The sequence below is a fragment of the Parasteatoda tepidariorum genome, chromosome 10 (assembly GCF_982258835.1).
Source record: "Parasteatoda tepidariorum strain Cologne lab strain chromosome 10, Ptep-v5.0, whole genome shotgun sequence".
Classification (NCBI taxonomy): Eukaryota; Metazoa; Arthropoda; class Arachnida; order Araneae; family Theridiidae; genus Parasteatoda; species Parasteatoda tepidariorum.
The window spans coordinates 59,714,276-59,730,251 of NC_141764.1; the positions used below are offsets into that span (position 1 = coordinate 59,714,276).

Here is a 15,976-nt window from a genome sequence, read left to right on the forward strand (position 1 = left end):
TTAATCTCTTTTAGAAATTCTGGGCAAAAAGCCAACTCTAGGAAGAGAACAATAATATTTATTCAAATTAACATGCCTATAAGTAATAAGGCTGTAGATTATTATTAATAATTAACAAGATTAATATGGCTACTTTTGAAAACAGAGGAAGACGACTTTAATTAGTAGCAACTTACATGCATCATATTAACTCCTAAATATAATTCATAACTTAACTGTCAATAATTTAATGCGATATAACAAGTCATGAGAGTTGTACCTTTTCTACCTGGGGTCACACAGACACATTAAGGGATCACAAAATTAAAAGTTGCAAGTATATTTCATCAGACTCGAAACAAAAACATATTTTTTAGAATATTACACTAGTTAGTGTCATCACTCAAAAATTCTCTGATTATTACAGGAACATTAGGTAAAATTCAATGAAAATCCATACCATATTTTATCTATACCATGCAATTTTTAATCAGTAAACTTAAGATTTTTTTAAATTTTTTATTTGTATTGTCAAATATATTTTTGTGAGCAAAAGCATAATAAGAATAAAAACACGGAAAAGATTCACTAAAAAGTGGAATTTTATAAATAATTTTAATGGATGTTAGAATTATTTCACTCTAATCTCAATAAATGATTACTGTTGCTAATACTAAAATTATAAAAGCAATATAATTTCTTCTTTCTTTGAATACAGAAATAATAAAGTCGGCAAAATTACAAATTTTGATTTTTCGCTACAAAAATGTATTTGGTTGCTTCATGCACTTTTCGGAGGAGGGGTGCTCATTTTGGAAGACATCACTGTTACCATGCATGCAAACCACTCAGTTCAGGGTATGCAAAATGTTCTGAAAGTGTACTTTCAGTGCATGTTTAAAACACAGCTACGATGCAATAAAGCACAATTAGAATTTACTTTAGAAGAATTTTGTGCGAAGTTTACCTGCAATAAAGATTTGATTTGGAGTAATTAGCCACAACAAGCTGGAAAATATATTGAAAGAATATTAGAAAAAAAAATAACTTTATTGTAAACTCTGAAAAGAAACATAACATACAAAATTCTTTCTGTAACAGAAAGTTGTTTAAAATAAAAAAAGTCCCCCCACAATAGTACAGATGAAATTTTGTAAGTATATTCATTAGTGCCTTTTAGATTTAGGACTAGCAGCAACTGTAGCCCTTTGTCTCAAATCCTTCTTAGCATTTTGATCCACTTCAGGCAACTCATTCACATCATCTTCTGATGCCTTCTTCACTAAACAAAAAAGAATGAGTTTACAATATTCATTCAATATTAAAATGAACACTATTACAGCAATAGAAAAACAAATTATTGGTAGATATTAGTACTCAATTTGTGAAAAAACAAAATTAACACAGGTTTTGGCATTTTTTTAAATGAAAAATTATTCCTGAAGGAAGTTCTAAACCGAACACATTGTATATTTTCAATAAATTCTTTTATTTAAGGAGACAATCTAGAATTAGAACGAAAAGTCAAATGATGCTACACAAGCAAAAATCCTGGTGTGTTAACAATTTTTTCATAAACCACCATTTGGCAACTGCTTTTCAGGAATATTCTTTAAACTTATAAAAGGACCTAATAGTAATCAATACCAAGGAACAATTAGATGTAAAATGCCACCTTCAGAAAATTTTTTGCATATCAAATATATTACCCAAGCCTTTCAAATATTAATGATAAAAAGAACACCTTATAAAAAGGTTATGCCAAAGATGGTAACCATTTTCCCCTATCCCACACTTTCTTTTTTTAAAAAAAGGGAAATTTAAGTACATGAAGGCCAAAATGCATATTTGACAAAATTGAACAATACAGACTAAGTAAGTAACCATTTTCAACTGCCCCACACTTTTCTAAAAAGAAGTAAAACTTTAGAACATGAAGGAGAAATTGCCAATCTGATAAAATTTAGCAGCACAGACTAAAATGATTATTTCACTTCAAGTAGCTTTTCTTTAGAAAACAATTTAGTATGATCTCAAACAAAATACATGAATAAATATCATCATACAACTTTTCTTAAAAATACATTAATTCAGAAGTAATAATGCTCTTAAAACTTATAGAAACCAATGAAATTATATGATACCATTGATGCAGAAATGCTTACAAATCAAAGTTCAGAAAAACCTGAAACTAGCTCTCAGGGGTTAAAGATTACAGCTATTAAAAATTATTGTCTTAATAGTCCTCGAAATGCCTAAGTAAATGTGGTCTCTACATAAATTTTCATAATTAAATATTTGAACTGTGAATAATTTTATAGATCTACAATACATTAAATTTCCCAAGGATGGAATATTGTTTAGTTTGAATTACTTAATCCAACAATTGTTTGTTAATTATATAACAACTGTTTGTTAAACATACACTCACCATCACCAAAACTGATACTCTATAATTGTATGCTCACCATTAGAAACCAAAACTACAAACATCTATTATTGAGCTTTCCAGTGGAAATATTATTGCTATGGTAAAATTTTTGTAAGCAAGTACTTAGAAAGTCTTAAGTGAAAACTGTTGTGTGTGCATTAGAACAGATGTAATGGGGGAAAAAGTACTTTTTTGTGTATAATTATGGTGCTTAAATTGTTAGTGAAAATTTCGTACCAGCTCCTTAATAATCAAATTTAGTACAATTGCAAAGTAAAAAAAATACTTTCATATTTTTTACAAAGGCTTGTAATATATTACAAGGAACTTTTAATTTGCTGCATTTTTACTAATATTAGTGCAGGAGAATATTAGAATATAGAGTAATATTAGAACTGAAGAAAAAGAATGTAGATGGCAATATTAAAAAGTAGAATTATACTAACTTCAAAGTAAAAGTCAAACAGAAATAAAGTCAAGTTACGACATTACGGAAGTTTCTGATTTGGATGTAGTGTAACTATGTTAATAACGTTCAGCATTAAAGAAAAAATGATCTTACTACCAGGTTGTCTTACTCTAAGAAGCAGAAATTATTATTACTCATATCCCATTTCATTTTTGCTCGTAAATAGTCATCAATATTTCTTTTCTATCGTTAACAAATACATTTAATGTAAATGTGTCTTTCTTTAACAATTTTTGTAATTAGATAACAGATTATCACTAAGAAACAATTTAAGAAATATTTATTAATCAAGTAATAAAAAGAGTTGAATTTACATTCTAATGAAAAGAGATGAACTTCTACTAAAATTGTAAAGCAGAGATTTTGATAATAAATATTTATGAAAGAGGTTAAATTGGTTTATTTTTTATTATTTCTTATGCACCATAGCAATAATTATATTTAAAATACATCATATTCATACAATTGTCCATCATCAAAATTATTATTCAAGGAAGTATTCAATAAAGTTTTAAGGCAATAACTTTTTTTTCACAGGTATTATAAAACCCTACTAATGTTAAGATTTTATTGGTTTAAGCAATCACCGATCAAACCACTTTTTTTTTTATTACTAAGAACAATTAAATAACTAATTATGAAGTACCAATGGTCATAAAAACTATAATTTAAATAGAAAACCTGTGCATTTGTATACATCATTCAACAATGAATATCTAAAAAATCTAATCAATCTAACAATTAAATTTGATTACCAAAAAATTCATTAAAAAAGACATATGCATTATTAATATGCTTTCATTAATAAAAAGTTTAATTTTAAGTTTATGTAAAAATAATTAATAAGACTTAAAAAATAATAAAGTAACAAATAGACATCTTTTTAGAATAGCCTTTAAGAACAATTTTTTACTCTCATTTTTTTTCAAGCAAGTTGTGAACAATTTTTACTTTTTTAGCTTCCCCTCCCTCTCTCATAATATTGCAGCTTTATGAAATTGTATAGATTATATTAGCAAGGTTTTTACTTATTATGTAGATTTAAATGTGAACACTTTGTGTGTGCATTTTTTTAAGAATCCTAAAAATAGTAAAACCACATATTATAAACTTAGCCTGACCATGGAAAAACACAAATCAAAACTTATAAATAATGCACCCCAAAGAAATTTTACAAACAAAAAATGGTTATCTAAAACATTTTAATACTAACTAAATAAAAATGTTTAATTCATAGGCTATGATTAAATCAATTAGTATTACAGGGTAACAGTGATCTTAGTATATCTAGGGTTAATACAAAACTATAGATGGTTAATTACATCTATTATTGGTGTAATATTTGTATTTTGTAACAATTACTACAACATAATTAAGAGATTTATTCAAAAGAAAAATAAGCAAATTTTTTTCTCTTTTAGATGTGAACAATTGAAAAACACATTAAAGCAAATATTTATAATTAAGACCTTTCCATTAGGATATTAATATACAACTATTATGTTAGTTCATTCAAGTACAGTTATATTAACAAGTACAGACTCTTTTTTTTTTTTTTACCCCCCTTGGTTTTCTTCAAAATATATCTGGATGAATTGGTCAAACATACACATTATCGTAAAATGGAAGAACGGTTTTGGGAAAGAATGATGTTGACTTTTCGAATGAAGTTGCTTAGATTTGTATCATCTGGGATGCTTTTCGTATAGTTTAATTTCTTTAACTTATAACAATACTTATAATTTGTAAATTTAAAAAAAAAGAAAAAAAAATCTTATATAAATCTTGTCTGATCAAAAGAAAATAATAACTGCAATTCTACCCAAATTGTCCCTTTAATAATTAAAACAATATAATGATACCACGATTTGAATTTGCTACTAGTGTTAAGAAACACATTCACAAAACCATATGTGTACACATGGAAAGGATATATTTTCTCCCTTCAATATAGCATCCTTAACAAATTTGTTTTTATAGAAGAAATAATTTGCATTTGAATAGTAAATTAAAGATTTTTAATACAAACATGCATTTTAACATTTTTTTTCTCATATGCATATCATATACTTAAATAACTTAATTCTTATCACATTTTCGATATTTTCATAGGTATCTTAACCAGTAGCTTCACTTTCGACAGAAGATTTTGTAGTAGTTTTTGATGATTCAAACTTTTAATTTTTTGTTGCTTTAATTTTTTCACATGCTTTGCCAATTCACAATATTCTTCATTTTTTTGCTTGATTTATCATTTCCTTTTCTTTCATAGTTCTGCATAATAAAGAAGTTTTTTTGCAATGCAATGTGTATGACTTTTCTGTGCTGTTCATTTTTCTGCAAATATGACAAATTTTTTTTGTATAAATTGAACAAGTAGAAAATTATATTTATGTCTAAAAATAGGTACAGATCTTATCTTAATATTTCTTATCAATATTTTGTTAATCATAATTATATAATTAACTCAAAAATAAATAAATTTAAATTTAATATTTAAAAGATCTAATTAGTCAAAATTTACATTTGGGCTTAAAACTTGTAAATTTTGTTAAATGCAAGATTTTATTATTATTTTTTTTTAAATGATGCTGTAATATAATTCAAAAGCTTTACAGATGTCTACAACTACATAATGCAATTTTTTTTTTTTTTTTTTTTGATTTTAGCTGTTTGTTAAAAATTACAATATGTGAATTAAATAAAAATACATTGTCAATTTTAACCATGACTTATAAATCTAAAGCACAGCTCTTGTCGAAACTCAATATGCTATTAACAAAATTTTAATCTTTCTGAAACACACTTGAATCTTTAAGCAATACTTTTACTAATCTAGTCATAGTACTCACTTTTTTAATACGGGCAACTGAGAGACAAAATTTAAATTTAGAGGGGCAATGTAACAAAATTATTCTTCAGCTATTTTTATTTATCTGAATTAATTACTTCCCACAATACCATAGCTACAAACCCAGAAATCCTCACTTCCCAGAATATTTACAGCAGTAGCCAAATATTTTAAGGTAATCATCAATTGTCTGATTCTGCCCGCATTTGAAAACTTCTCTGCTCAATCAAAATGTTCTATTTATATAAGTGGTATGTAGTGGTGGAGAAAATCATTCTAAATTGAATTCATTAAATCAATCACAAAATGTAAAATCATGAAGTTTACTACCAATCTATTCAAATAAAAATGTTTCAATAAATCTGAACAAGTTGGCAGGTATGCAATACTAACAACTTTCAAAGTAATAATAATAAAAAACATTACATTTGTGATAGAGTCTTTTTTTCCCCCTTCCACAAACATAATCTGAGATACAATAAGAATCTGATACGAAGTGATAATAAAAGTTAGTTGGTTAAAAAGCTAGTTATTTGTTCAAATTAGTAAGTAAAATAAAATTAGTATTAGTAAGCAAAATAAAAATTAGTAACTTGTCTAAGGTCATTTTATAAAATATTTGTTAAATAAGCAAATTGTTTATATTTATTTAAGGTACCCTTCTGTAGTCATGTTTAAGGTTTAATCAGTTAACAGTATTTAAAAAACTAAACTTTTTATTGTAAAATTGTACACTTGTAATAAATAGCTTAGTGAAATGAAGATTTTCAGCTAATCAAACTTTGTTTGTTTCTTTCTTCATTTCTTTGGTTCATGAAATCTTAATAGAGAAAAATGCAGCAAAACAGAATTTAAGAATTAAATTAAATTTAAACTAAGTTATCTAAACCATAAATCACAATCATAGTGTCAAGCTCACAAAATAACAAAGGTAAAAGTGGCTAATCTGTTAAAGATATTTGTGGTAGATAATAGCATTTCTTCATATCATCATTAATATTATATTAAGAAAATCAGCAAAGCTAAATTTTTCTAACGAAAATGTTAATATAAAGTCCTATAATCATTACTTACATTCATCCTTTTTAAGCTTCTTTTCCTTCTTGGCTAGAGCCTTCTTCTTGCTAGATGCAATCTGGGCAGCTCTTTCTCGCATACGCTTCAAATGGAAATTAATAAAATTCCACATCATCCATGCTTGGAGAAGGCAGATTGCAAAGAGGCAATTGATGCGAATCACTTGTGTATTGAAGTTGCCAGAGGCAGGATCAATGATGCTCGTGGAACCCTGTTGAGCTAAGCCATACCAGAAAGTCAGGACTGAGAGGGTAATAGAACCCAATCTCACAAGCACAAACAAAGCATTCCATATGGTAAACCTAATAGGGGAAGAAAAAAAAGCATTAATTGACACAATGATCAGTATTTCAAGTCTTTGTTGAGTTTACGGGGTCACAAAACTTTTGGCTGCTTTTTAAATTGCCTAAAAGGAAAACATGTTAGCTTGCTCAAATTAAATTGTTGCAATATAAAAACATCTGTTGAAATGTTTATATTTTTAAAGCAACTCAAAATAAAATGAAGATAACATTAAGATAAGATAAGAAATTATTAAAAAAATTTATTATCAATTCATAAATGATATTCTTTTATTTAAAAAATATATGATTTTGTTTTCAAGTTTTTAATAAAAATAGACAGCTTTATTTTTTCTACCAATTATGCAAATAATTCAAACTGAAGGTAGTTTTCTAAATAGCTGCAAATTTTCAAATAAAAATTCTCTTAGGCCTTTAAACATGAATTTATACTACTATCTGCAAGTGTAAATTTAATTTTAATCATAATATCAGAAGAAAAAAATCTTTGAGGCCAATAATTGAAGATCTTTCTGGACAACATCAATCACATGTAAAAATTTTCAAAAGCGCTTAAGTCACTTAAAGCAAAATTTTCATAAGTTTAATACAGCTAAGTAAAAAATCTCTAATATCATTTTTTTTTAAAGAAACGCAGAAAAAAACTGGGTTCTTTTCAGATATTTTGTGGATATCCTCAAAATTTGCAATGCATGTTATATACTTAAAACATCTTCCTAAATTTTTTGAACAGTTATCAAACTGTAAAATGCAAAATATATAACAGAGATCTGAGTTTAAAAAGCGCACCTACATAATATAAAAGTATTACGAAGATATATAACACAGAAAACTTTCTTGAGACAGTACACTATAAATGAAAAATATCAGGTTGTAACGAAAGTTCCTTTCCACCGCTAATATCGTCTGCTAAAACATGGTTGCTCATATTTTGTTGGACGATTTTTCGAATTTGAAAGAAAGGGGATTGCATTAGAACACTCAGTTGTGATGTATGCAAAAAAAAAATATCATTATCATTAAGTACAACGTATCTGAAATTTAACTATCATTCTACCAGATTAGAACCATCATTTACTTCCAGTTTTATTGCAAAAATTCAGCTATGGAATATCGCTGAATCATGTGTACAGCTTTAGGTACTTTTGTATCACAACACTGCAGAGGTTTGGTACAGAAAGTTTAAAAACAAGAACTATGACATTCAAGTAGCTAAGCCATTTGGTCGGTATACTGATGTTGACGAGGCTCATGAGCAAGAACTTGTGAAAGAAAATCAGTATTCAACCAACTGAGAGCTAGCCTAAGAAGTTAGATGTATGTGCCATGTTCATTAGTCACTCTATGCATCACATAACTCTAAATACAAATTGAATCACTGAGTGCCACATCAGCTGAACATACAAGGACAGTTGAGTTCTGGCCTGCACTAATCTGCCCAAAACTCAACGCAAAAACTACATTCTTCAACACAAGACAAAATTTAATATACTTCAACACAAGCCAAAACGAAGGTTGGGCTACTTCCGGTGAGCCCATCAGTAGCCTCTCAAAGTATAATTTGCTAAACAAAAATATCATGTTTTGTATCTGAAGGGGCCGATGCATTATTATCCACTAAGAGTATCTCGGAAAAGGTAAAAACAACATACAGTAAAGTGTACAGCGTGATGCTAGTCTGTCTTGATACTGTTATCAAGGTAAAACACTCAACTGAGTTCCTACGCAAGACAGTACTGTTCCATCAAGATACTACAAAACCTTCAGACTTTCACCTTTATTTTACCTAGTTTTCAGGCAGAAGTCCTTTAAAACTATTAAAGCATTGGCAGAAAAATCATAGATTCGATAATGCTACTGCTGCTACCAGCACTAAGGGTACTGCTCCATATTTTTTCTTAGCATTATTAAGAACTTTTTTCGTGAAAAAATTTCATTACAATCCAAAATAGCCATCAATTAAAGGTTTAGGAAATCTTTATTTACTATAATTTTATTTTACTTCCACTTAATTTATTTATTTTATTTACTTATAATTTGCACAGTAAGTAATCCACATGTAGGGAATATAAATATAATACTCAAAGATTTAATAACAATTTAAATATTTCCATACCCATAGCTGGCAGCTTTGGCTTTTTCTGCAAAATACAGAAGTCGAGCAATATGGAAGACACATTCTACTAAATAGTGTAGAACAGATAAACAAATAGCAATTCTTGTGAAGCTACAAAAAAAATATACAAAGTAAGTCTTCTACAACAATAAATAACAGTTTGAGCATAAAGACAATTCATTTTAATATGACCCCTATCACAGAACTTTTTCGGGCTTTCTGCGACAAACACTGATATCTCTCTACAAGACATTTAATAATAACAAATATACTTCTTACTAATTTAAAGTGACAAAAGCACTGTGTTAACAAAAAAATAAAAATTTTATTTAGATAAAATAAATTGTATATATATATTTTAATAGAACATGCAATAAATTTTAGTCAATATTATGGGCAATATTCTCTGAAGGGGTCTCTTTTTCGCATTTTGTACATCATGATCACATTTAAAAATAAAAAAAAAAACTAATTAAAAATAGTGAAATTCCTTGCAGTAACCACCAGAAAAAAATATTAAAAAAAAAAAAAAAAAAAACTAGGAAATCATGCAAATCAGTTTCTTTAAAAAGGAGTTATACTCAAGCGCGTTTTATTTCGAGATTCGGTTGTGGTAATAAACATTGTATTAAAAATATCAGATTTTAAAAACCATCTGAAAATAAATAACAATAATTTCGAAAATACAACCAAAACACTATAGATATGATATTATTAGTGTAAATTGTGATTTACATCAGAAAATGATTATTTAAATTTTACACTCAGAAATAATATCAAGTGAACTGAATTCGCACATGTTGAAAGAAAGGTAAAGGATTAAGAGAGGTTGATATTGACCCTTCAATAAAATTAATTACAATATTGCTCTAATACTGCCAATAATCACAGATGTGTTGCAACTTAGAGTAAAATAACTCCGTAGTTAACTCCATAAGCATTCGAATGAATCTTCTAGAATGCCTTGGATTCATCTTTTTTTTTTTACGCAACTAATTCAGATGTTAACTGTCATATGAATTTTGGGAGGGAAAAAAACATAAAAGTGGGAGAAAAAAAAGCATACAAACTTAAATTCAATATTATCTTATTTATTATGCTAAAAAAAAACTTGGTCTAATTAACCTTAAATGTGAAAAAGTTAAAAATAGTGGGAAATAATTATTTTTGTTAAAATATTCAATCATTTTGGAACATTTTACAATGCATAATTAATATGTTAGAATGCTAGCAATTTACAAATATAATCATAATCTTACAGTTTACTTCTCAGTTTCAAATTTCATTCGTCCAACATTAAAATTAAGGGAAATTACTCTCAAAAAAAATATTTTTAGTCCTATGGTGCAAATCAAAATATACTCACTTTAGACAATAGGCGGCAGTTAAAAAGACCAAGTAAAGAGTGGTGTAGATTATTCTTGGCTTCATTTCATCCTATAAATAGTATACAGATCTTAGATATAACTGCAACATACATCACTATGAAAATCACTATGAGTTACTATTATCAGATATTAAAACCAATGCATGCTTTTCATTTTTATTTTCATAATATTCATCATAAAACTGTTTGAGAAATCTTAAATTTTCTTTTATTCATTATGAGCGAACAATTTTTTTTTATATACATGATTAGTGTCAAGTAAAGAATTAATTGTTTTATTTTTATCATATCAATGATATGAACGATTTTGCTTCATAACTATTTTCAATTTATGCATAATCTAGATACATATAATCAAAAATCAAAGTAAAAACGATAAAACACCGATTTATCGATTTGTGTACATATATATGCACACAATGAAAATCTCTGTTAACAACTGCGTCTAAACAACAATAACCTCCAAAAAACAACCACATGGTGCCAAACATTTTTCATCGAACATATACAACGGGAAACATCTGAACAGCAATTTCTGGAAACATATTTCCCTCAGCCTTTATTGCATTCAAGACATTTTGAAGCATCCTTTCGATAATCAATCATAAATTAGGCAGTTCAATTCAAATGCTCCAACTACAGATAAACTGCATCTTCAAGGGTGGTTGACAAAATTATTTTTTTTTTTTAAAAAAACGTGGAAAAAAGGTATGTTTATTCAGAGAAAGTATGTTCATGCGTCTGATTTCGTAATTCAAAATATTGTCTGCACCTATTATATAACATAGGGGTGCACAACCTTTTTGATTGAAGGGCCACTCACACAGCAGGTTTGCTCACGAAGGGCCGCACATGTATTTAGACATGTTAATGACAAATGTAGTAATGTTTATTTAAACATTAGCGTTCCATTTTTTTTTTACCAATAAACTTAGTAATATCAATAACTTAGTAGTGTTCCATTATTAGAATTCATTCAAAAATAAAAAAATTTATACTTTTTTTTTACAAAAAAAAAACTTGCTATTTTTATTATATGAACAATAGATTTTTCAAAATAAATAAACATTGAAGAAAAGAAATGTTTTTTTTTTATCATATCATGCAATACGAAAATTCATTTTAGAATTAAATTCTAATAAATAAAAAAAACTGCAATGCCCACAGAATGAAAGTAGGAAAAAGTTTAGTCATATTTAGGTATTATAAATTCACATTAAATATTTTAATTGAAGAAAATTTATAGGTTTTAAACAAAAGCCTAAAATAAAAAAAACTGTGATAGTTCAAAATAAAATTCAATGCTTATTTTGTAATGTACTTTATTATTTTATTTTATTAATTATTAAATTTTTTTATATCGTAAACATTTTCCCTTTTTTTATCGAAAAAGATCACTTAAGCAATAAAAAATTTAAATCTAAACTACAAACAGTGAGCAGTTTAAAAATTCACGTTTTCCGCCATTTTATGAATTTCTCAAGTTGAAATAACATTGCATTTAAATTAGGGAGGGATGTAACGAGTATTTGTCCATTCTGTGAAAAATTCAGTTGATTGAATGATCAGTCAAATATTCGGCAGAATATGTTTTAGAAAGGTATTTTTCCAAGATTTTGTTATTTTTGAATGTTTATAGATATTACTTTTTTTTTTTTAAAATTATAATCAGACAAGTCAATTTTGTCATTTTTTCGATACTTTGAGAATTGAGAAGGATTTTTTTCCATTTTTCGCTGTTTTTATTATAACCCAGCATTTTAACAGAAAGTCTCATACTATTAATTTATTATCACTCTTTCCCTGTACTGTAATATAAATAACCAGTAAATAGAAAAGTGTGATTTTCAGTATTAAAATTTTGTTTCAGGAACTAAGAAAAATTTGTTTTTACAGTTTTTCTTTTTTTTTAGGTATTTTTATTATGACTCAGCATTTTTTTTTATTTTTTAAATAAAGTTAATAACAAAATTTATTTTATAGCAAGTTTTTTTCTTCTAAAATTATGGCAATGAGAAAAATTTAAATTGAGATTTTCGGCATAAGATTTTCATTTAAAAAATTAAGAACACTTTCTATCTTTTTATTTTCTTTAAATAAAAAAAAAAAACTTTTTTTAAACATTTTCCTTATAACGCAGAAATTTTTAATAGCATTTCTGTTGACTTAATTCTTTTTTCTTTGCTTTTTCTGGTAATTGAAAAACTGAGATGTTCAGCTTTAAATTTTTTTTCCAAAAATTAAGATTGATTTTTATGTTCTCTGTTTCACTTTTCAACATTTTCAAAAACGTTCTTGATTGGCCTTATTTTTTAGAGTTAATTTATGAATGCGTTTTTCCAGGAAATATTATTCTGAGCATTGAAATTTTAGTTTCAGTGTTGCTATGCTGCTAAAATACTTTGCTATTGGGCCCCAAGTGTACGGAGTTCAGTCGATTTTTTCTTCTTTTTTTTTGTCGAATATTTGGTTTTTGATCAAATCACAATTCATTACCACATTCGACCAAATCATATTCGCTGCGGAAATAAAAACGTTGAGGAAATAAAAACGAAAGAAAAATAGCTAGGATTTATGATAAAACTGTACTGAAACACCGTATCAAAAACGGATTATTTAATTGCGCGATTAACAATCACGTGTCGTAATAACAACTAGTTAAATAACAGGATCGTCAAAATCATGTGGAAAAGTATAGAAATAATTTGGGGAAAATATATTTATGCTGAACTCATCACAAATAAAGCGTGTTAAATGCATGATTTAAAATTTGTATGTCGTAATAGAACAATTGGAATTTTTTATAATACATGGGAATGCATAGCAATAACTGTCGAAAAAAATTGCTGAAAAAAAAAGAAAGAATTGCAAAAAAAAAAGATAAAAAATCACTTAGATTTAAGATGAAATCGTCACAAATAAAGTGCACAAAAAGTGATTATTTAAATTTGCGATCTGAAACTAGCATCATAATAAAAATTCCGGGTTTTCGAAATCACGTAGAAAATCAGAAATAACCGCTTAAAAAAAATAATTTATATTTACGATAAAATCGGCTTAAACGTACATTTACTAAAGAATCTGTTAAAATTGATTGGGTCAAAACGTGATGACTTAAAAGTGCGATTAAAAATTGCCATTTTTTAAAATTTTTTTATTGTGTTTAGAAGCTCTCGCGGGCCGCACTTCAGCAGTCGAAGGGCCGCAGGTTGTGCACCCCTAATATAACATATTTCAAAACATCTCAGCGAGCCATTAAAATTGAGTCCTAGAATGTGAATATCAGATCATTAGATCAAAAGTTATTCAGATTGGTCAGTTTTTAATTTTGAGCAGTGTACCTTTATGTGTAATACCAGGTAAGTGAACTCATTTTACGCCATGTTGTTTGTAGCTATGCATTTTTTTACAAAACTACAAACAAGATGGCATTACATGTATGCTATTTGTAATTTTTTTCAACACCAATTTGTTTATAACTCCAAATACCAGCCACATCTTAACACAGGTCACATAGCCACAGACCCGCAAGGGTACCTTGTTTGACGGTTTCAAAGTGTGTGTAGATATATATACACACATATATATTAGTTTACAGCATTAATGCATGGTTTTAGACATATTCAAGCATTTATTCACTAAGTTATTTTACAGTATTTAAACACAATACAATTAAAAACAGGTTAATATTTTATTGGAAATAAAACATTAAGTGGGTCTAATATCTATGACACATGATAATTTTAAAAAGCTGTTTAAATAAAATGGTAAAAATTAAACATACCTTTTTAATTTTCTGGAAATATAATTCAGGATAACAATGAAGCCAGTAAGAGAGTTGTATTATAAAATAAAACTTGAACATAAATCTAAAAAGAAAATATTTAATAGATTAGTAGCAGCAACACAAATCAATCCTTGACTGTTGTGTAAATTTGCACCATGCAAAACATATAAGCTCAAAAATTACATACAATAAAACTGTTATTTTAAGCAGGAAAGTGAACAGGTTGTACTGTAAACAGTTTAAGAATTCAATTTTGTATCCTTAAAACAAATTATTACAGAAAAACAGTATAATTATCAATTACTCTCCTATTGTATCTTTATAGAAGATGTGGCAAAGGTAACTTAGCAATTTAAAATTATTCTTAATATAATCATCAAATTTACTTAAGAAAAACTTCAACACTCTATTACAAATCAAAATGCAGTTAAGATGTAAATGCAGAGAGTTTTTTTCTTCAGGGTAATAATTAAATTTTTTTAAATTTATTTATTGTTTATAGTAATCAAATATTAGTACTTGAATCAAAGTATACTTATGTTTGCAATTTAAAAAGAAAATTATATTGAATAAAGATTATTATGTTGAGTTTATTGATGATGATTAATATTGTTAACTTGTTTTTTATTACAGCCATAAAGCAGCATAAAATTATATTATATTATTGTTAAAAAGCTAACTATAAAATACACAATAAAATCACTTATATCTTCGGTTGTGACAAATTAAGGAAGAGTAGTGTAACTAAAAATCCCTATGCTGTTGACATTTTAACAAACTTTACAAAGTATTAACCATGCAGTATAACAAACTAATGAATAAAATATGGTACACAACAAATTATGTTGAAAAAAAGAGACATTATGATAACTTACGTCATTTGACTGTGCGCTTCAGGATAATCTTGCCACAATTTGCTGATATTTGTTAAGTAACCTTCCTAAAAAATATTAAATGAAAAAATTAATAAATGTAAATATTACATGAAAAACAACACATTGTTAAAAGAGTAATTTTTAGAATGAGGGGAAAAGTCTTAAAATTAATGTATAAAATATTAAATTAAAAAATATAAATATTATACTTTCAAGTGTAAAGTATCAGTTTAACATGTGGAATCTTTGGGCAAAAGTAAAAAAAAAAAAAAAAAAACAGACTCAGGGAACAATTTACTTTAGTGCAGAGAAAACTGGTGTCCCTACTAGTTATTCAATTAGCATGCTGTGCTTCGCAGGTAAATTACAATACAAATATGTTCAAGTAGAAAATTAGTTAACACTTTCCTTCCTAATCACCAGATGGCGAGGGATGAGATTCTTCCTTACAGTTTATATCGATAACACAGATCAAGATCATAGAAGAATATTATCCTTAAAAAAATATGACATTTTCTCATAATATATTGTTTATTAAAATAAACTTATTGTAAAAATTAAAAACTAAAATAGTTGCGTAAATTAGAACATGTAACTTTGATTTTATCTTCATAAAACACCACTATTCAATGGTCGATATAGTAACGACCTGCACTAAACTGGCAGTGAATGTGACAACAGGTTATAAAACAAATGCCTTAA

The 15,976-nt window shown here is 27.0% G+C and overlaps 1 protein-coding gene across 3 annotated transcripts in view; it reads right to left on the bottom strand.

Moving 5' to 3' along the window:
* Positions 1-1,010: 1,010 nt before the first annotated feature.
* The window catches only part of TRAM (translocating chain-associated membrane protein 1), a 31,357-nt gene continuing 16,391 nt past the window's right edge, over positions 1,011-15,976 (bottom strand). The window contains exons 5-10 of one of the 3 annotated variants that reach the window (XM_087153860.1): positions 15,275-15,339; positions 14,397-14,481; positions 10,592-10,662; positions 9,226-9,336; positions 6,805-7,109; positions 1,011-1,256 (exon numbers count right to left, since the gene is read on the bottom strand). In XM_087153860.1, coding sequence (XP_087009986.1) covers positions 1,255-1,256; positions 6,805-7,109; positions 9,226-9,336; positions 10,592-10,662; positions 14,397-14,481; positions 15,275-15,339 — 639 coding nt within the window. In that variant the 3' untranslated portion in view covers positions 1,011-1,254. Of the gene's footprint in view, positions 1,262-4,882; positions 5,217-6,804; positions 7,110-9,225; positions 9,337-10,591; positions 10,663-14,396; positions 14,482-15,274; positions 15,340-15,976 lie in introns of those variants that run through there. The other 2 variants (XM_043054170.3, XM_071183992.2) reach the window with 2 other exon arrangements.